General features: G+C 37.6%; 1 protein-coding gene across 1 annotated transcript in view; it reads right to left on the bottom strand.

Annotated features, from left to right (window-relative positions):
• The window catches only part of drd2a (dopamine receptor D2a), a 40,783-nt gene that overhangs the window by 7,738 nt on the left and 10,427 nt on the right, over positions 1 to 22,618 (bottom strand). Inside the window, exons 2-3 of the mRNA XM_067594720.1 lie at positions 10,364 to 10,674; positions 3,424 to 3,533 (exon numbers count right to left, since the gene is read on the bottom strand). Of these exons, the coding sequence (XP_067450821.1) occupies positions 3,424 to 3,533; positions 10,364 to 10,642 (389 nt within the window). The 5' untranslated portion in view covers positions 10,643 to 10,674. The remainder of the gene's footprint in view (positions 1 to 3,423; positions 3,534 to 10,363; positions 10,675 to 22,618) is intronic.

Genomic DNA, 22,618 nt, shown 5'->3' with positions numbered 1-22,618 from the left:
TTGAAATAGCTATGTGCTGTGTGCTGCAGTTTACATGAAGAGGAGGTACTGAGATAGGTTGTGTTTTCCCCCCAGTGTCTTGCAGGAAAGACCTTATCATTTAACCTTGGTATGTTGGTTGACCTTATTAGTGAGCCTGCTGTAATCACCAGGAAATGCATAGCTTTCTACTGTACCTCGTTCATTGATTTCTGTGTTATTTAGTTTGAAAATCTTTAAAGTCTGATAAAGTCAAGTGGGTAAGGCTTTCAAGAGACTATTTTGAATGGCTTTGTTTATAAAGTCACATAGGAGACATCAGGATAAATCTATGGTAATTGTATTATTCCATGTACTGTATGTTGCCAGTTACACTTTTTGTCCACCTGCACTTGTATCACAGTTTTGGGGCTGGAAAACGGACCTGTCGGCACCAAGATGGCACAGTTGATGGTGCGTTAATGCAGGTCAAGTCACACAGAATTTGACTATGAATTTTGAAATTTAACTGAGCCTGTAGTCATCCCCAAAAGAGAACGACTTAACACAACATACAGGCGGTCCATGCTATTTTTGTAGAGGTGCACAAACAGCCCTGTCTAAAGTCACATAGATTCATATGTTGAGCTTTACAGTATATTTCACTTTCTGCACATAAAAATATAAGTTGAATGTGATTACAGGTAGAATCTGTGCTGCATTAAATTAATGGTGCCACCTACAAATTCTTGTAGAACGCTTGAAGGCCTGCCCTTTCAGATCGGTAAATTTGAGTAGCATGGCAACATGAATGATACAAAATGTGCATTACATCTGTATTTTGTAATCAAACTAATGTGCAACTTTGTATGCCACATCAAGTGTTTGTACCCCGATGGCAATCTGGTTTCAAGAATTTCTGTTTCTTAAAGCAAAACTCCAAACACTTTCTGGATTAAGATTAAGGATTAAGGAAGCAAATCAATTGGATTATTATAGAGAGCTGACAATTCACATCTTGAACAGTCTTTTGCTGTTCTCACGGTATTTGGTGTGTCATAATTGTGTATGCAAACACATTTTAATATCAAACTGAATATATCCTCTTGAATCACTTTTTGCAACAAAAAATTATAAACAGCACATAAACTTTACAGAAACATCTTTTATTTTACTATATGTTACTGCTCAGACATCATAGCCCATGACTCACTGAAAGCACAATGATCAGTAAATATCTTTCCAATTCAACTTAAAAAGGTCTGGCTTTTGTCAACATTGTTGGAGTGCTGTTAAATCATATTTGGCATGCGTATATTCATATCACCTCCTACACAAAAGCAATTTTGGTCCCATTAGTTCTGCTTTAAAAGAAGTTGTGAGTTAACTGGCCATTGTTGGAGGGCACCCCAACTCCAAACGCTAATAAAGTATTCATCCTTTTAACAATAGAGTAACTAACTAACTAAGTGACCTCTTTAACAGCCTTTAGTCGCAAAATTTCAAAAGTAAGTTGTCGATATTTGTATGTGCATGGATTCACAGAAATACAGATCACCTCCCAATTCGCCCCACATCGATGAACAAAGTTTACAGAGAAAGATATAATCCTTTGATGTATAAATTACAATGCTGCCTGGAGCTGCTGAACTGATAAAAGGAAACACATTTGTCCGTGACTCTTATCTGAACTTTCACAAATGAGCATAATTTTGGTAGACACTGAAAAGTACTCAAGCCAGGGGAAGTGGATCTTGATAATGTCACACTCATCCTGTCAGTGATAAGTATTCAAAAGTACACAGCAAGCATGCCCACATCATATAAATAATTTCTAAATGTAAATGTTGATGCTTTTCCTCTCCGTCATGCTTGTCACATTCATTTCAAGTACATACAAACAATGATCTACTATGAGAGTATTCAGACTAATAAGATTTTCTCCACATATGTATGAGGAATATTTGTATTCTTATTCAATCACATCAATAAGAATTGAAATTGTCAGTGTGTGTGTGTGTGACCATGGTGAGTATTTGTTTTGCATATGGATTTAAGATGAAATTGCAGCCAAGCAGAAAATCATGTAAAATTAAACATGATGGGATTCTATAAAATGAGAATATGGGAATGATGATTTTGATAATGTTGTGTCCTTGGTGTTCTTCAGATTTAAGCGCTACATCCACAACACACAGATCTCTCACACACCCAGGGCCTGGTTGTCAGGATTACATGATTATTTCTTGCAGTTTCTTATTGAAAGCTCAAGCTTTACATGCTCTTCAGATGAGCAGCTTTCCAATTTAATTCTGCTTCCATCAACTGTTTGTACTTTAATTGAGGCACCGTCATTAATCCCTGAGTCATCATGCCAGTTAAACAACTAACAAGTGCTGTGAATGTATTTTTGGACAAGGTATTAATGAATTCAGAAGGAAAAGGTCTTATGACAAAACATAAGTTGCTGTCATGCACTGGTGTTTCAAATAGCACTTTATTTATTTGTGTATTTATTTAGATAAAACATATTGTCTTACGTCAGATTATTGCATTGGAGACGAATGGAGTTGCTGTGCACCGACATTCCCAGGGGCCATTATTAAAGAGTAACTTGACAGCAGGCTGAAAAGCAGTGTTTGACTGCCCTCCTGGTTGAAAGTTTCAAGTCTTTTGCACATCTGACAGCATCACTGTTGGGTGTGCTCAGAGCATAGACTGTAAAAATAATTACGTCATGGTATCATTACCGAATCAACATTGTCACCGTGATAGCGAACTTGCCCGTGACGGCACCAAACAGCAACCTCCGGGGCTGAAAAATGAAGCCAATGCGGAAGTGCCAAAAACAATTCCTTAAATGACCACTTGAGGCTGGTGACAGGTCTGCTAGCTGCTAGTTGGCTTGTTTCAGCCATTCAGCGCGCTTCTTTGCCCATTTTGGATTGGCCGGGAGTTAGTTAGAGTCACACGCTGCCAAGATGGTGACGGCCGGAGTGGCTCACTTTGACTAAAACATGTGTGCTTCTTTAATCAAGTTTGTGTTGACATTGTTCAGGAGGCCACAACTTTGCCATCAAATGTCATTCTCCTATGCACCTGTTTTACAGGCGTTCATTGGATTATGCACACTTTTTAGTTCTGAAATTGCTGTAATTTGTCATATTGACATATTCACATTTATAACCCTGGAACATCTGGAGGCCAGTAATTAGGACTGGTATTGTACTTCCATGCAGTATTGTACTTCCGTGCAAATATACATGAAATGAGGTGTTGTGCATGGTGTGAAATCTATGTCAGGAAAAGGCATTTAGTCAGTAAATAGACTTGTGGGCTTTGATGGTCATGCACTTAAAAGCTGCCCGTTCTCTTTTGTTATTCAGAAGGTAAAGATTTCCTTTGGAAATCCATGCAGGAAGCATGACAGGCAGGACTAAACAATCTGAACAGTGGTGAACTCACCGATCAATGCTGATGGCACAGAGATTGAGGATGCTGGCTGTACACATCATCACATCCAGAGTGACAAAGATGTCACAGTGGATCTTGCTGAAGCGCCATTCTCCTACTACCTAGAAAAGAAAAAAATCAACAAATAGCAGTTTACAGCAACAGTCAACAAAACAAAGACAGTGCATTTGCCCACACTTCAGCAGAAACTATGTGTTTTCCTTCTGCAACAAAAAGCAATCCTTACAGTCAAGCCTCCATGAATATCTTTAATACTATTTCCACACCAGTAACAGAAAGAGAGAGTGAATAAAGAGCATAACTGAAGCATGGGAGGAAAGAGCGAAAGACATAAAACGGATAAATATAGAACAAAATACATTTTACAGTATATGTAAAATACCTGACATCTTCTCACTGACAACAGGAGGAAATAAACACTATAGATTATTGCAAATCTACCCTCAATGTTAGTGAGGTAATTATCCTATAACATGCACCCAGGTCCTGAGTCCCAAGTGGCTTTCAATCAAAGACATGATAGAAACCTATTTGTATTCATATCTCTGCTGCTTTCTGTTACATGATAAAACTAATATCATCAGTGATGCTCTGACAGGCCTGAGTGCTCCAACGCCACCCAACCCACCTGACACTGCAGGCTACCCGTTTCTTCCCACAGCTCTGAAAAGAGTAAGAAAGATGTGTGTGTTTGGGGTGCAACCCCTACCTCTCTGTGGCTGATTAATCTTTATCCCCAGGCTGCGTCTTCATAAAATTAAGAGCCAGTTTAAAGAGACATATGTTATTGCTGATGTCTACAACACTAAAGGTGATTGCAGAATGATCCGACAGCCTAATGAGTGCCCTTCTCCCTGTCGCAACCTCTCCTCTTTCCTCCTCTTTTGCATTTTTCCAACCTTTTGCTCCTGACATTTGTATTCTCTGTGTCTCTACACTATCCTCTGCATTCACTCTGCCTGTCTCTCTCCGTCACTCCTATCACTTCCTCTTCTTGATCTTTCTTTTTCAATCTACAGGTTGCTCCTCTCACCAGCTCCACGGGCCCCACATCATACTTTTTATATCTTCACCATTGCTGTAGCCCATAACAAATGTATCAGGCTCACAAGCATAGCCATGGGAACATGTTTCAAGTGGGGGGTAAAGTAAAATAAAATGTACAAATGTAAAATGTACATCGGTTGTGCATGTTTTCTTACATGATTAGAAAAGAAAAGAAAATACAATTAATTGGCTACTATGGAGACTAACATCATCACACATGAATACGTTTGGGCTCATTGAATCCACAAGAGTCTCAGCTTTCCAGTCATACCCAACTTATGCAATTCTGAGACTGTTTAGGGACCCCAGTATGCAGAAATATTCAAATACACCATTTTAGAATAGGTGAAAATAACACATTTATACTGCATGCAAAAACTGCATATGATTAGCATAAAGTGGGCGTGTTTGTAAAGGGGAGACTTGTTGGTACCCATAGGACCCATTTTCATTCAGATATCTTGAGGTAAGAGGTACCCCTTTGAAAATGGCAATGTCAATTTATCCCTTGCCAAAATTTAGCCTAACTTTCGTTATTTAGCCCCCTTCCTGACAAGCTAGCATGACATTCCTTGATTCCTTAGGTCATCTAGTTTCATATGATACCAGAATCTCCACTCTAGCTTTAAAACTGAGCCGGCACCCCTACTTCCCACGGCCTTGCTCACAAGAGCTAAAAAACCACTACAGGCCCTCATGGCTACAACACAGGTCTAATCACATCAGTGTAGGGCCACACATAGAAGATGTGAAACTGCACCATGTCTCAGGCAATGAAATCAAAACAAAGCTATGCTAAAAGAGAATAACTGTTATGAAATGTTGACTGTGGGAAATACATTATACAATACAATACAATTTCTCAATTTTGTCCTTGCTATTTTGCCCCCAGTCTTCTGACTTAAATTATGGCTTCAGACTGTGCATATGTGCATAGTGTATTATAATTCAGGATGTATCAGCATTCTGACTTAATTTGCAAAGGTAAGGTGTTGGGAAATTGAAAATGCAGTAATGGAGGCTGAGGAACTGAGAAAAAATAGGTACGACAGTGCAATTTCAGACATCACTTAAAATCAAAATTAAATGAAACCAACACATCCTGCTCTTTCATCTCAAACTTGGCTGTCTTTATGGAATTTATTATAATAATAATAAACAATAACCTTTATTATTGTAGGACCTTTCATAGAAGAAGTGCATACATAAAAGGACACTTTGAAAAGTACTACAAAGACAAACATCTGTTCAAAGAACATAAGATACATTGCTTGCACATATTACATATCACTGGCATAACAAATAATTTTATACTCATTACTCTGGATCACAAAGTTTGGTGGACTTGCTTATTGACAAGAGGGAATACTGTAATTACATCATGACATTCATTTACAAAGCTCTCCCATTAAAGCCTCATCTCCTCTCTCATTTAAATCTTGTAACAACAGAACACACTTCATTAATTACTTAACATTAGATTAGCATTATGGGTACGCACGTTTCATGCACTATGCACCTTCTCAGCAAAACGAACTACAAACTGCACTGAAGCTGGATCCTTTCATTTCACTTGAAGATTTTAAAGTTTTACCATCTAATATTTTTATTATTATTATTATATATAATTATTTAATTTAATTCTCCTTTGTCTATTGCTGTTGTTGTCTGGCTTTAAATGTCTTGGTCTTGTATGCTAGCTGGATGGTTGACTATGACTTTTTCTTGTTCTCAGGTCTTTCTTGAAGAAGATCTTAATGTAGTTTTAATGACATGACATTAATGACATTTTCTAGTCTTGAAAACTCCATCGTCAACCCAATATGAAGCCTTATAAAAGTCAGGGATGAAAAGCTTCATTTTCCCCCCAAAAAGCATTGATGCATTTTTATTCACCTTGATTTTAAACAAACTTTAAACCTGAAGTCAAGCATAATGTGCCCACCATATGTGCTCTAAATCAGTCACACTTGGCAGAAAGCGAAAACTGTGGTAATTAATGCTAATTTAGCATTTAATAATAAAGGGCAAGTTAAATGCCCTGCCCACACTCTGTGACTAAGCTCTCACTGTAGTTCATGCTAATGCATTTTTAACACGAGATTCTCATTCACAGCCACAGTCTGTGACACTAAAATAAAGTAAAAATGTCTGCAGATAGATAAAGAAAAATAGTTAGCATGTATCGGGCGAGTATAGATGTTGTTAAGTCACAACATTGTTACCAAACACTGAACAGATAATGCTAAATGTTGTCATTATCTTAAGAAATGGAAGAGGAAGCATGTTTTGAACAACATGAAATGAATAAACAAATTTAAAGAAGCCTCTCAACCAAAGCTCAGCTGTTGTGAATTCCTAATCTTCATTTTCCCGACTCAAATGTAAATTTAGAGATTATTATAAACTTTTTGATGTGTTTATCTCTATTTGACTGTTAACCTTAATCAGTAGACTCAGGCCATCAGAAAAATCAACATTCCAACTTTTAATTTATTATTTGCAAGGATTTAGAGTATTTGAGTCCAACTAATACTGTCTCAGTTTATCCCACTTCACATTAGCAGGCGGTCTGACAGCCTTAGATGGGTACGACAAAATCAGATGAGCATCTCACTCCAAACACATGCTGGGTAATCCATTTGACTCTGACAAACCTTCAGTGCTTAGTTCTCAGCATATTAATCTGTGGAGAACTTCAAGATTGTTGTTATTAGTCTAGGGATAAAACGATGGTAAGACAGATAAGAATATAAATAGGGTGGAGTACTTCTCTGTGTAAGAAACTGCTCAAATGGGATTGTTCTTGTTGCCTGGCATTGGTCTGTATCACCCTCCATCTCCCCCAAACATGTGTTCAGGAAAACATTGTGAAACTTTAATCAATTCTTAAACTATATGAAATATTTATCATGGCAGTCTTGTTATGAGCTACAGAAATTCCTGTGGCTCACATAAATAATTTTGTGACAGAATGTGTGATCTAAATGTATCTAAATATATCCAGCAAATAAGTTAGTGAGCAAAATAGCAACAATCCTATACTGTGGCTCCACCGCCATTGATCCTATATGAACCAACAGACCACACAAGTATCCTGTTTCAGAGTTTCTTTACAAATGATCTCAGGGATTATCCAACAGAACACCTAAGACATACCAAATTGCTTAAAGTTTAATGAGAAATTATTGTAGAGGACACATTTTCAGTCAAAATATTTGTTGAACTACCTAAACTATAACTTAAACCATTTTTCATGCTTGTTCCTGTCCTCATCTTGTAAGAAAGGACTGTGTGACACTGATGGCCTTTCTCCAAATTTAACACAAAAAACAGCAGGAGATTCCAGCAGGAACAAGACAGCAGCTATAAAAGTGTTATTGTAAACTGATGTTTATATGTCCTTAACAAAGTAAGGTTACAGGAAACACAACTGTCAAATATGTCTCCAAAAACAACCCAATATCCCTGAGAATGACATCCATACTGAATGATTCCTTTCAACACAAAGAGACTGGACTTTGTTGCCTTATTATGAAACATAACCACAATCTTTTCCTACCCTTAAAGCGGCTATAATCTGTATTTTTATATTAACAGGGGATCACATGACTACTTACATTGTATTTGAAAGTGGTCACTTATACCTAAACCCACAGACTATCACCAGACTGTGCTGTTCCCCTCAGTCTGGCAGAGCATTTCAGCATCCTTAAGCTTTTTTTTTGTTTGTTTTTTTGTACCACAACTTTACTGTTTTGGTTCACTCTCACCGCTCTCATCAGTGTCATTTTCGGTAGCAGCAGTCAGCTGTTTTTTGCGAAGATGCTCTAAAAACCCCTTGTTTGCCTCCTGCTCAGCACCAAACAGCTGACAGACTGGTGAGTGTGGTGGAGCATTTCCCTCAGGAGTTGGTGGAGTGCAAAGACAGAGCTAAAAAGAGAGTGAATATTGGACTTACATTCACCAGGTGGATAGAAACATAACTCCAAATGAATTCTAATATTGCTATATGTCTGCTGGATGTGTACATAGACAACTGCTCACTAACAAGTTCACCATGGTGATAATATGTCAATGTTGCCTAATCATAACCATAAATTAATCATAGTTTATATGCCTTAACCAAAGCAATAATAATTTAGACAAAGTGTAAAAAAACAAAAAAAAAAAAACCCCATAGTGCTGGAGGTTAAAAACAATCAAATTGAACATGATCTGGGGTTTTGCACAATCGTCTGATACCGAAGCGATAGGGTTGCTCAGAAAACACACACAGTACTACAACTTTCTTCAGTTTGGTTCCAGTGCTCATCACAGTCCAAATGTGTTGTCCATGAACAAAAACAGTTAGCAACAAACATCTGTGCAATTCAAACCACTTAACATAATCAGAGACTCACTTTTCTGTTATGATATAAACATTAATATTTAATTGAGAATATTATATGTTACAACTTGGAGCTCTGATAGCTAAGAGCTGGTTAAAATTCAACTCCCACTTTTCTAAAATGGTTTGATCAAGGCTCCCTCTGTGTCTACCCAGCTGCCCACATCAAAAGAGATAGCAAGTATATAATTCTGATAAAAACAAACACATTATGCTGGTTGTATACCTTATGGACAAACAAACTAAAGTCTGATAATTGTTGCCAATGATCACAAAAAAAGTCTTTTTTTGTTCATCGGTAACAGCAACAGCATTGGAATAGCAATTTAATACTTGCCAATAGCAAAAGTATTAATATTCCTGTATGATGGCTGTGTGACACATTTCCAATCACCATTGTTCTGTATGTACAAACAAATATACATAGTGACATGGAGAGACCATGACATCCCTTGGATTTATACACTGTAATCTGATCAGAGTGATAATCATTATGGCTCACTGAGAGACGCAGGAGGATTAGAGTCCCTGTAGTCTTAGATTGCCTTTCTCAACATCAGACAGCGTGACCTAAAGCCTGATGGTCAGAAATAACCCCAGGACCACGTAGATAGACAGAAGAGATGAGCAAAGACGGAGAGATAGAGAGATATTTTTCCAAAAGATAGCCCACATCCTGTTCGTTATTGATTTCTTAGACTAGAGATGATTTTATGCTTGACCTCAGTCTCTGTTCTGTTTTAGGCTGCACTGGTTAGCAGGCACTTATGTGTCATAACTGCTTTTAAAAAACAGGTCTGCATTATCCCACACAGCCGAGAATGCCAAATGATGTATCCCAGAATTAGGAAGAATTATTCATAAACATCTGACCTCTGACTGAACGGACTGGTCTGACATTTTGATGTTGTCACATAGTGCTGCTACATTAACCACTGCAGGACTGATATTTACAATACTGATGTGAACACATTAACCTTCACCCTTGTTTCACCTTGAGCCTCTGACCTGCTGATAACTGCAGGCAGCTTGCTTGGCTCAAACCCTTTATTCACCATTATTTTACTGGTGCCAGTTTTCGTATAAATACCTGTCATATGTTTAAAATGCTTTCTTATCTTTGACCTCTTAATGCCAAACTGAATTCTGTCTTTTAAGTTGATTATATTCTTTCCTAAAGTGAAGCGTTAATTGCTTTCAGAGCTTACCCTCTTATGTTTTATTAATGGTATGAATCTTCTTATAGCTATTACATTGCAAGTCTGCAAATCCTTATTTCTCATTTATCCCCACTTTTGTTTTCTAATCCTGGTCCAATGACACAAGATAAACAGAGAAAAAGAGGTTGAGAAAGCAATAGGGAGAGCATGTCTGCTGTATAGGGCATGTCAGCTTATTTATGTCTCTTCGAGTATGTACAAAGAGTGTGTGTGTGTGTGTGTGTCTGTGTGTGTGTGTGTGTCTGTGTGTGTGTGTGCGCATCTGCTCTCCTACCTCCAAGTAGACGGCCCAGGGCATAACCAGTGTGGCTACCAGTAGGTCAGCCACAGCCAGGCTGACGATCAGGTAGTTGGTGGTGGTCTGCAGAGCCTTCTCTCTTGACACAGCCATGCACACTAGCACGTTGCCGAAGACGATAATAAAGATGAGCAGCGTGAGCAGCATGGCATAGTAGTTGTATGGGTGCTTTTGTTCTTGGTCTGTTTCGTTGAAGCCCCATGTTCCATTGTCGTAGAAACTGTCATTATAGGCATACTGGGTAAAGACATCCATTAGCTGTAAGTGACGAAGGCCAAGAACAGGCCCTGCAAAACATGAAGACACACAGAGAGAAAATTGCATTTGGATTTGTACTTGTATTAATGTGAAAGTTTCCATAGAGTTAGTGAAGAAATAAAAATGTAACACTTGGTAATAATCTGTACTCCTGTAATTGCTTAACAAAAACTTAGATATTAATCTCTTTAACCCTGCTGCACCCAGTAATGGATCCATCTTTATTTTAAATTATAATGGAGATCCCAAATGTATGTACAATGATGTAGAAGGCATCAACCATATTTCCATCTGATGAAACTACAACTATAAAAACTATGGTGTCTTGAACTTAGGGGGGAAAGCTAAAGTTAATTTAGGGAACTGGTAGAAATTAATTTTGCAGCTGCTTGAGAGTGACCTTGTGTATAAAACTTAAAAACACAAAGTCTACATTCAGTACAACATATTGTGATATATATAAAGTTAAAAATTCCCTCCAGTCCACAGAATTCTGACTCATGTTTAACAAGTACTCATTAAAAACACTCTTTTGGTATATTGATCATTCTTTTTCTAAAAAAAAATCGCAAAGTTGTCAGTTTTCTTGCAAGCAAATACACTAGTTTGTGTTTACATTCAGTGTTTCTACCCAAAATGCATTGTTTGTATCCTTGAAGCTGAACAAACAAAAAAGTGCATTTCCATCCTCATTAACATTGTTGAAATCTTTTGAAACCTGCACTGTCCATGTTTAGATTTTTAGCCGTCTTCTTCTTACCTGCCTGTTCCATGCAAATTGCTACATTTCTCGGCCCATAAACTCCACCAACTGATGATCGGTAGAATAGTGCGACTTGCATGCCCTCTGCAATTGGCAGGAATGTTTACCACGTCACTCACATGCTCGTGCATTTATTCATGCATCCTTGTTAACATTCTAGTAGAGACACCAACTGACTGAAATATTGCATCATGACGCTACTAATGGTCAAAAACTCCACTGAGTGTGCTTAAAGGATTTGGCTGGATATTTTCAATATTATACTTGGGAGTAGGATGAGTTCATTGTTGGTTTGGTTCTGCACATGAGGTTGTTGAAAATAATGAGAAAAAAAGGAATGTCAGGTTTGTTAGTGTCAGTATTTGTGAGGAAAATGGAACTGTCTTCCACTGACAGATGGATCACCATGATTTAGGAAACCCTAATTAATGGTATTGTGCTAGAAAAATGCAACACATTTCATTAGAGCAGACTGAATGTGTCTTCTGTTTTTTAATCAAAGAATGAGTATAACCACACATGTGACTTTTAAACAGACTTAGGTTACCAGACAGGAAAGCATGATAATGCATCATTATGCATCATCACTGTGAACACTTTTATAACCTTGTTATAGCCCAGCTGAAACCCCTTGAATTTGTTGGAGTTGGAGTAGACATAGAGGATTTTTAAATTTTAAATTTTAAATTAATTCAGCTTCTCCTGGAAAAACTATGGGATTTTGGCAAGAGGAAGCTATACTAGTCTGTGCACTTTTATATCTGTATACTTTACATAATTTCTCGGTTGGATTACATTGGCATTCGCCGTTTATCTAAATCACTTCTCAGTAAATTTGACAATAAACATCCTTCAAATCTCAGATTTACCATGATCATGTTATGAAACCTCTCCACTCCTCTGCAAACTTAATGAAGCTGTATGTCTCATCTTTTTAGAATAACATTAAAAATACACATCTTATTTTACAAAACCCTTAGCAGTGCAGTTCCCTCATACCTGTCTAGATTAATGTTTGTCATTCCCCACTTTCCAGCTCCATTTTCACTCCCTCCCACTCTCACTCACACCATAATTGATTCTACAGCCTTTCAGGCAGCTGCTCCTGCTGACTGGAATTTTCTTCAAATCCCATCTACATCTAACTCATTTTATCTCTGCACTTAATTTTGTTTCCAGAACACAACAATTATTTTCTTACTCTTGAAATGGTTTCTATAGATTGTTTTTGTTTTGTACTATAATTTTAACTTGCTTTAGTTGTAAGGTTATGACTGTTATCTATTGCTGTTACCTGCTGACGGCTGGCAGACATTACTGTAAAATCTGGTTAAATAAATAAATAAGTTAAAGAATGAATGAATAGTATAGAGTAGTAAGAGTTTTCAGATGTATTCTGCGCTAAAATGCATGTGCACATGGAACAGACGTTTTTGCACAAAAAGTGACACAAAAAACTTTCTAATTCTTAATTAACTTTGAGAACATTATCAGTACTAAGTACATTTTATATTTAGAATATCTTCCATGATTACCTTCAGGTGACACACTATTATCAGCACTCTGGCTTTGCCATTCCAAAATCCTAATTTTCTTTGATCCTGTCCTCCCAAGAAAAATGACACTATTCGTTGTAATGTCAGTCGCCAAAAACAACTTATAGTTACATTTGAGTGAAAGACGACATCTAGCGGTCGTAGTAATTATGACCCGGAGAAGTGAAGCAGTTCAGATTACATCTATATACAGTGACAAATTTACATATTCAGAGGTGGCAGGTTGGGTGGTTGGTTAGATCCTATCTTGCAAAAAGTTGACTTAATGGACTTTGCTACAGGAGATTGCTGTTCGCTTCCCGCAAGTGACATGTTTCCAACCACAAGTCAAGACAGTTTTTTGAAAATTTTTTAAAAACTTGTTTGACCCATCCTCCATTATCTTTTAGGTCACAAACATACAACCCTGTCTCCTAGAAATAACATACTAAATTGCAACAGAAAATATGTTTTTGTAAGAAAATGTAATGATTTCCAGATTATGTTTTCTGTCAACATAATCAGAAATATTGTAAAGGTAATAACTACTCCATTACTAAACTTTTTATGGTTACGTTCAGGTACTGGCAGCACTTAGTTAAAATTCGGGAAAGATGGTCTTGGTTTAATTCAGTAAACAAAGTCAGCAGCGACTTTCAACACAACATATTTATAAACCAAAATCTTTCTCTAACCTTAACTGAAATGCTTTTGTTGCCTAAACCAAACCACACACAGGACTCAGGATGGGAACCCCTGTCTTCAGTGTCAACGTCCTGATTTTTGTACATCTGCCATCCAACCCGACCTTCTCCCTACAACTAAATGTAGTGCTTCATTCATGCAAAAAAAATTGCCTGTGAACATAATCCAGACAGCAATCACGTTTGCAAACATTATAAGACAGGGTTGCAACACTGAAGTGATCCTTAGTGGCCGCAAGCTGTCCGGATCCTGAGGAAGCAAAGAAGACCAGGACGCTATCTGTATGTTTCATGAATAGGTGTTTCTGTGCAGTGTTTTCTTTGTTTCTAACATGATGTCTTTTGTCTTGTCTGCCAACAAAATATATTGCCAGAGGCATACATCCAGGAACATACATCCAGGTTGCCTTTAATAAACCTGACATGTGAAGCCATGTTTTGCCTTGAGTTTTTTCCAGGCAGTGCTTTTCTCCATGCTATCCTTAATGATTCATCTCTTGATCAGTGTACTTGTAGCAAGTGCCAGATGCCTACGGTTGGTACCCAACAGCTTTTCACCACCTCCTGGAGCTTTGTATGGAGCCCTTGAGCTCAGTTTAACAGAAATGTTGACTTTTTTTCTACTTGTATTTATCTGCTTAACTGTTGACTTGTGAAGGCCAAACTCTTTAGAGATGCTTGTGTGCCCTTTCCAGCCTCATATAAGCACAAAGTGTTCTTATTCAGAAGTCCTTGGAAAGCTCTGCAATCAGGACACATTTCATTTGTGAAGGACAGACCCTTTTAGTAATTTGTGAATTTTTTAATAGGGTCGCGTACATCTAACCTACAGTACATCTGAATGTCACTGCACTGATTAGATTACCTTATACTTTCACGGAGGTTTGCACATTTGTTCCGCCTTGATCAGGAATGCAAAGACATGAAGTAGTTGTATGTTTATTATTCAGATTGTGTTAATTCACTCTCATTGCTGAGATGATCATACAACAATTTATGTCTTTTTAGAGCAAAATAAGAATATAGAACAACATCAAATGGCACTTTTTAAGCCTAGTAGTCAGCTAAATTACAGTTTTTCTCAATCGTTTACACACTATTACTAGGCCTAACCATGATGCCATCTACCAAAAGATAGATCCATTTCCCAAAACCCTAAACACTATTCCCCTGTTTTCACTCATGTCCTCATTTTGAAAGCACTGGCATTCAATATCATTAACTCAAGTCATCACAGCTGGAACCCAATTAACACATAATTCCCCAGGTGGAAAAGCTAAGAGTCAAAATTATCATACACAATTATCATATTCACACACCAGTCAGAACCTCAGGATGGATAGATAACAGGGCAATGGGTTAGTTCACTTGTTTTGGAACAATGGATCCACAAAGACCTGACACACAATAAATGTGATTTCTTTCTTTATGTACAACTGTTTTTTTTTTCATTGGTTTACATTGGTAAATACATGGAAATTATTTTACTGTATTCCAAGTTCTTTATCAGCTGCATATTTTTACAGTGCATTTACTTCTTCACTCAAATTCAGTTTAATTTACCACAGTACATTGAGGAATTAAAAATTTTGAAAATTTATACATGCATTGTGTCTTTATATTGTGTTCATCATATAGAGATGTTCATTGCAGTAACAGGTTTTTATGGTAGTGTTTTGAATTGATCCCACCTTTGTATAATGGCTATTTTGTAGTGTTTGTGTATTTGATGGCTTTTATGTGATGTCTGAAGGCAAAGTTTAGTTCAGATGCAATACAGTTTGGTTTTGACATGGAAGTTTGATGTTTTTGAAGTGTGCAGTTATGCATTTGTGTTTGGAGTTTTGGGAAATGGAGCATAATTTCAAGAAATGTGTCTTAGCAATCAAGAAAAACTGTAATTAGAGAAGTTACTAGAGGAGGGCAGAGGACAGCCTCAGTGCAGGGAGTGAAGGGAAAGGGATTTAGATAGAAACAGCAAGAAGAAAGAGAGAGAGTAAGGGAGTGAGTGAGGGAAGAGTGCTCTTGTTCGGATGTGTAAGCATTGCTCTGGGGCACCAGTCTGTGTGTGTACCCTGCAGATGCCCTGCGCTGTCTAATCTTATTTATTTGCCCGCTCTACTTCCTTACTTACAGTACGTGAGACTGTTCTCACTGCTGGGCTGATAGCTGGTGCTTGCTTATAAACAAAAACCTCTGCTCTCTCCCTGCTGCTTTGCACAACTTTTATTCTATAAATGACGTCCTCTGTGACTTGTACCTGATAATGATTAAAAAAAAAATTACTACTAATAATATTATCCTTCTCCACAGGTAAGTCTGAGGTCAGGGCCAATGATGTAAGCTGAATGCTAAAACATGATCCAATGTGTCCAATTTGAATTCAGTGTCACTATGGCAATCTTGTAGTTTCTAGTTTCTGTTTGTATATCCTGACTTCGGCTACAGCTTGATTTGACTAGTCAACCAAACTTTAAAAATGAAAAGAATTTAAAAATCATTTAAAAGAATGTGTGTGTACATTACATAGACGCAGAGGCACCTACAATAAACAGCAGCAAGGACATAATCCCTCACTGGCTTCCCACTCACGACCCTTGCCACTTGTTTTATGAGGTCATCCAGTTAAATCAGGGATTGCACAGAAGTCTCTGTGGGAAAACAATTTTTCACCTTGTGACTTTGACACTCCAAGACTTATTTTGCTTTCAGTATTTTGATATTTGAAGCAAACAGACTACCCACCAGCCTGGTGAATGTCCTGTTAATATTTATTTGCTTATACAAACTTACACAAATTAGTCTGACCGAATTGATTGCCAAGCTGCTCTGTGTTTGTGACAAATCCCACTGCTCTGTTGATTTTATTCTTGTGACTGATAAAGCAAATGTATCACACAGTGAGGTGATTAAGCACCGAATAAGTGATCATGTTCTCACCCACTGTACCAGAAACGTGTACAAAAAGGTTCTTCCAGGACATAAGGATTGTTTGTTTCTTAAAAGCCATTATTCAGAAATAATCAGATTTCACTTGGAGAGGGTGAATTAGCCACACAACTGTAAGATACCAACAAAGAAAGATAATCATGGATTGAGCACAGGATGCTTTCAAATACAAAATTTGAGAACACCAACAAAAGCTTTTTGATTTTCAGTCTGGTTTTAGAAAATCTTGCTAGACTCCATAGCTATATGTTGCAGATTGTATAAGTTGTCTACTACACCTACAAAAGTCCTTCGTCATGGTCAAACATGGTTTTCTGCTATCCAAGTCGATGCCTCTTGGTGTGGATTTATCTGTCAGTAAGGGACATGTGGATTGAGGTCAGTAGAGATTTGTCAGCTTGTTACAGTACCTGTGGAGTTCCCAGGGCAGTATGCAGTGTTGACACAGCCCTAAAATTAGACTGAACTGTCTTGTCATGTAATTGGTATGGCATTTTCGTCTCACAAAAGTACAAAGATATAATATAGTAAATACCAAATGATTAGCAAGGTAAAGACCTGATTATCAGACAAAGAGGTGCTACTAGCCTGGTTCAAGGCCTCTGAATCCCCTTCTAAAATTTGATTCACAAGTTTCATGTTTTCCTGGCTGCAGAAACAGCTGAGCTAATCAGTGTCTTTGTAAGGTTGAGAATGTCACTAAACGGTCCCTGAGACAGAATCCAAACAAGCATGGTGACAGCCTACACAGCTGCTGTATTGTGGCTGGTGAAAATTGACTGACTGAAATAAAAGCTCCTGAAACAGAACAGTAAGACCAGAAAGTTCAACTTATCAATTGGCCCCTGTGGTACTTGAGAAAATAGATTGGGAGGATTCAGTGATTATGATTGTTCATATTTTGATGGAGGATTAAGGAAAAAGAAGATGAAAGCTTAATAGCCACACAGCTTGGACTACACAGTGACAATGAAATAGTTGAAGAGTGAAGAGTTAAATGGATATTTAATTATTTACTCATTACAAACTCATATCACAAACTAGATACTACCTCAATCCACATGACAAACACCCAGCTTACTGCTCTAAGCCACTGCTCACAGCTGCTAACACAGCTTCTGTGTCGACTGTAAATGACATCGAGCGGATGTGTACATCAGTCACAGTGATTGGTTTGGGCAAAATCCTAAATGACTTCTACCACACTCAGGCAGGACTAGGCTAAGGACACAGGGTTGTGCTTGGTTTTGAAGATTTTGAGCAGGCAAAATGCCAGAAATAGATACCTGGCCAGGAAAGCTAAATTGAATGATGAATTGAATGCCTGAGCAATTGGCCTACTGCCTGGTCTGGTAAATGGACTGCATTTATATAGCGCCTTTATAGTCTTATCGACCACTCAAAGCGCTTTACAATACATGCCAACAGTCACTCACTCACACACATATTCATGCACTGGTGGCACAGGCTGCCATGCAAGGTGTCAACCTGCTCATCAGGATACAGCGCTTCCTATCCAAAGCGCCACACAATGTTTCTATGCTTACCCCTTCACACACACACTCACAGCAATTTGGGGTTCAGTATCTTGCCCAAGGACTGGAGGAGCCGGGGATCGCACAACCGACCCTCTGATTAGTGGATGACCTGCTCTACCTCCTGGGCCACAGCCACCCTTTTGGTGTCTTTTTGTCTGTGTGATTAGTTCATGGCATGGGGCCAACGATAAGGAGACAGAAACTTCAAAGAACACAAAGCAAGCTATTAGAGTTGAGCTAATGCTGGATGATTCAGTAGGAGTCATTTGGCAGGTGTCACTTCTTCAAGCTTGTGTGCACTTGAGGACAGGGCACATCAAATTCATAGTTTTAGAGAAGAGTAGAGTCCTTATGTACTTTCTTGACTATTTTAAGAAGGGAGGAAAACCTTACTGTCACAATGCCAGAACCAACAGACCTTGAACTTTATAGATGTAAGGCTAGGATGTGTAATTTTCTTTATATATGCCGGTGCAATGGAGTGAAATAAACTGCCTCATGAAATTACAGAGGTGTCAAATCCGGTTTAGAAAGCAAATGCAATTGAAGGCTGCTCAGTAACGTTTCCAAATAAAGCAGGATATTTTATTATACAGGTATAATTTTATATTTGATTCACCTTCTTGGTTTTATATATTACTGATTTGATTGCATTTTGAAATAAAAAAGTAACATTAATTGTTTCTTGAGTCCATTCTGCTCCTTTTCTTTTCATAGAATAAGGATGAACAACCATCATGTCATAAAAATAACACTGGAAATGTTGTGTCCTGGTGGTCCATGTTGGATATTATGTCCATTAACCTGGATTGTTTGTTGTCAAATAAAAGGTGTAAATGATGCACAAATTGAAAAATTAAATAATAACCATAATGAATTTCATCATTTTACAAAATGAATAATGTAAAAGGTGCAATAAATAGAAGGTTTACCTCCTCAGAGCACAACCTGGCCATTCCATAGCTGTAAAGGTTTAATTGTGTTGCTGATTTATAGCATTTTTTGGTAATTATTTTTCTGAGTGCTGCTTTGAAAAACACCTTTCAGCATGTGCTCTCGGTATTGGAACAAACATATACACTTTGTGATGCTCAAACAAAGAAGACATGGCTGAAGACAAGCAAACAATGTCACATTGCTGTCATGATGTATTATCTTTTGAAGCTCTCTAGTAATTAGCTATCCTTCGTCTTGTGTCATGTGAAGTGTAACTAAGAACAGCAGCCAATAAGCTGGTGGTAAGAAAACTCTCACCTGCAAACTCAGAGTCATAAAATGACCAGAATATGACTGTGAGCTTTAACTTCAAAGTGGAGTTTACAATGGAGATAGAAACTGAAGTAGTCTAGTGGGTGTTCTTCATGTTCTGTAAAACAGAACTAGCAGCCAGAAAAGTAAACAAAGTGTGAAAGCATTGCTAAAATAATATTAAATTGAGTATTAGCTGAAATTATGTGAAAATTGTTGCACCAGTTGATTTGTAATACAAGTGTGAGTTTGTGCTTTAATTATTTTGGCTCCAACTGTTGGACCTTTTTTGGGCATTGTGTGTGCTGCCAGTAAACCAGAGAACTGAAAGCCCAGTAAGCCCAGTAAGTCATAAAATGTATAAAACAATCAATCACCATCTAGAAAAAAAGGCTCAAGTTCAAAGTTTCAGCTTAAATAATGGTTTAACTTTATGTACACCAGCATACATACACAAATGTAAAAGCACATATAGTAGAAGTGCACACAATTACAAATACATGTACACACGCTGATTAAACATATTAAAAACTAATGTTTATTACTGTGCAAGCAGTGTGCTACAATATGTTTACACTTTGTTTCAAATATCTCCTCAAATCCAATCAAAATTCAAACATATTTTATTCATGTGGATTTGTTTTCAGTCTAATTGACAGACTTACAATAACATTGCAAAGATTTGGCTTGTTCATTCTCGGGAAGAGCAAGACGGCAGAGCAGCAGACATCTTGCTGGCCTGATTTGATAGAGCAAAATTTATGTCACACAATGCAATTTTGTAATAAAACAGCATGACAAATTTTAGAATGATAACTTGCAAACTTTGTGCTTGGTTGTAAATGAGGGTAGTCTGGGCAACAAGCATTCTTTGCACTTCAGAAACACTGTCTAAAGCAGCAATAGGAAATAACGAATATCATTTCACAGACTCAATTTTTCAGACTCTCAATACTGTTGAGTTATACATGGTACTGTAGAAAGTACACTGTGGGTGGATAATAAAAACTAATGACTGTAATACAAGTGCATGATATGAAGTGTTGTAAATTCTGCTTTGCAGGCTGGAACAGGAACACTTGGACATTTTTAGAAATACACTTTTACTGTTTTACTCGGCCTTAGAGGAGAAGATCGATCAATTTCATTACTGAGCAGCACTGATACATAGAGCCAGACCCTATCATAGCTTAAAGACTGGAAGCAGGGTAAGCCATTTAAGTTAATGCATATTATATAGACTAGAAAATGAGGTGATGTGGTATAACAAACCACTATAGACACTACAACTCTGCAAAATTTATCTGTGTGGTTCTTGTCCTGCTCTGTATTGGCTTTGGGGAATTTTACACTCCAGTAACTTCTGCCAAAATTTGTTTGCTGGTGTAGCATTATGTTAGTCAAACACATTGTCATCATCCTAAAATCCTTTCTCATATAAAAGTAAATCATATTTGAAAATGTGAATACTAGCGTTAACAAGCTCTACTCTGCAATACAAGAACAATGCTGCTCTTTCTTTACATGTCTTTAACATGAATCATGGCTGGTGAGGAAGCTAACTTTTTACCTGAGATAACTTTAGCCTGTCTTTTAGCATTAAGTAAATCATGTATGTAGTCAGGAAGATCCATATTTTTGCATATTTAAGACCCTTTTTCATGTTTTTTGTTTTAAAAAGAGGCTGCTGAAGTTTTCTAATGCTAACTCTTGTGGAGTTGGCATAAGAGCTACCTACAAGAGATAAATTCTGCTAGTGACAATTGTAATTCTAGCAGCAGCCGGTCAGAAATTATAAATCTGTTTACTTCTGTGTGAAATTGAGCCATTGTTTCAAAAATTCAAAAAGTATTTCAAGGAGTAAATCTGCCACCGTTATCATTTTTATCATTGTCATTTAACATTGTTGTGCATCAAGACTGTTCATTGTTAGTTAGAAAGCTGGAAACTAGACCCTGAGGACGGGGTCTTTGAGATGCTACATGCGATCAATGGGCACAGCCCGACTGATGAGCCGTAATGCATAAATGTTTTTACACCTCTATCTATTATAGAGGCAATGATTTAAGGATTTGGAGTATATTAAATCAATTAATGTGGATTGGAAGCACTATGAATTTTGAAAATGTCCCTCTCTCACAAACACAGCACAACCAGTATCAAGAAAGACACACTACGATATAACAAGCACACTGAGAGCTATTTCTGCTACAATATATTCTTTCATATATACATACTGAGGTTTAATAATATTAAACAGATGGATTACTGAGCAGCAGCTACAGTGTATGCAGCTCTCGTCATTAAACAGGTTAAATAACCAACCAGTTGACCTGCGAATTGTGAGCAGTTGACCTGTCCTGGATATAATCCTTAAATAGCATGACCTCACTTTCTACCCACAATCCCTCAGTCTCACATCTAACCGCATCCTCTTATTCCCAGGTGACCCCAGCACTGATCTATGAAAGCAGGAGGCATTATCTGACTATCCTGGATTTCCACAGTAGTGACAAGGCTTTTCTCTGCAGACTGGTGAGCTCTCTGGCCTCAACTGTCCAACAAAAGCAGATAAGAACCACAAGTGAGGATGTTTGTCTTGTACCCAGTAACTACACATCATCCATGCAGGGTTTGTCTGCTTGCTTTCTTTCATCAGATAAAGTGAGGAATTTCACTCCGAGAGGAAATAGCAATATCTGACACAAACATTTACAGAAGAATTGACAGGTCATAGATTAGAGTAGAATATTTACACACAAAAGTGCAGTTGGAATGTAAACTTTTGTGCAGTGTTTTATAAATGTAACTTTAAGTTTTGGAGTACTGATAGTCACACAGGTCCCAGACAGTCAGTGTCAGTGTTTGGCAGTGTTCAGTTCTCGTATGGCTTTGGGGTAGAAGCTGTTCTATAGTACTTGTATGGTACTTATACAGATTGAGTCTTCTGTTTTTTTAATGTGGCTACTATAGCAGTATGAATATATGGGTGTTTCTTATTGTTCACTAGTTTCCATGTTACTATCTCTGCCAGGCATAAGCCTGGAGGGGATCTTGCCTTTGGTTCTGCGTCTTTCTGTATGTGTATCTGTCCGCAGTTAATCTTGCATACTACTGGACCCATCAGCCTAATATTTTTGTGTTTATTTATGACTGTTTGCTCCAGGACCTCTTATGTTACATTGATTATTGCAGTTACTATTGTATAATGCCATTGACTGCTCTGTTTTATACTA

The sequence above is a fragment of the Thunnus thynnus genome, chromosome 7 (genome assembly GCF_963924715.1).
Source record: "Thunnus thynnus chromosome 7, fThuThy2.1, whole genome shotgun sequence".
NCBI classification, from domain to species: Eukaryota; Metazoa; Chordata; class Actinopteri; order Scombriformes; family Scombridae; genus Thunnus; species Thunnus thynnus.
This window is presented reverse-complemented; position numbering and strand designations above follow the sequence as displayed.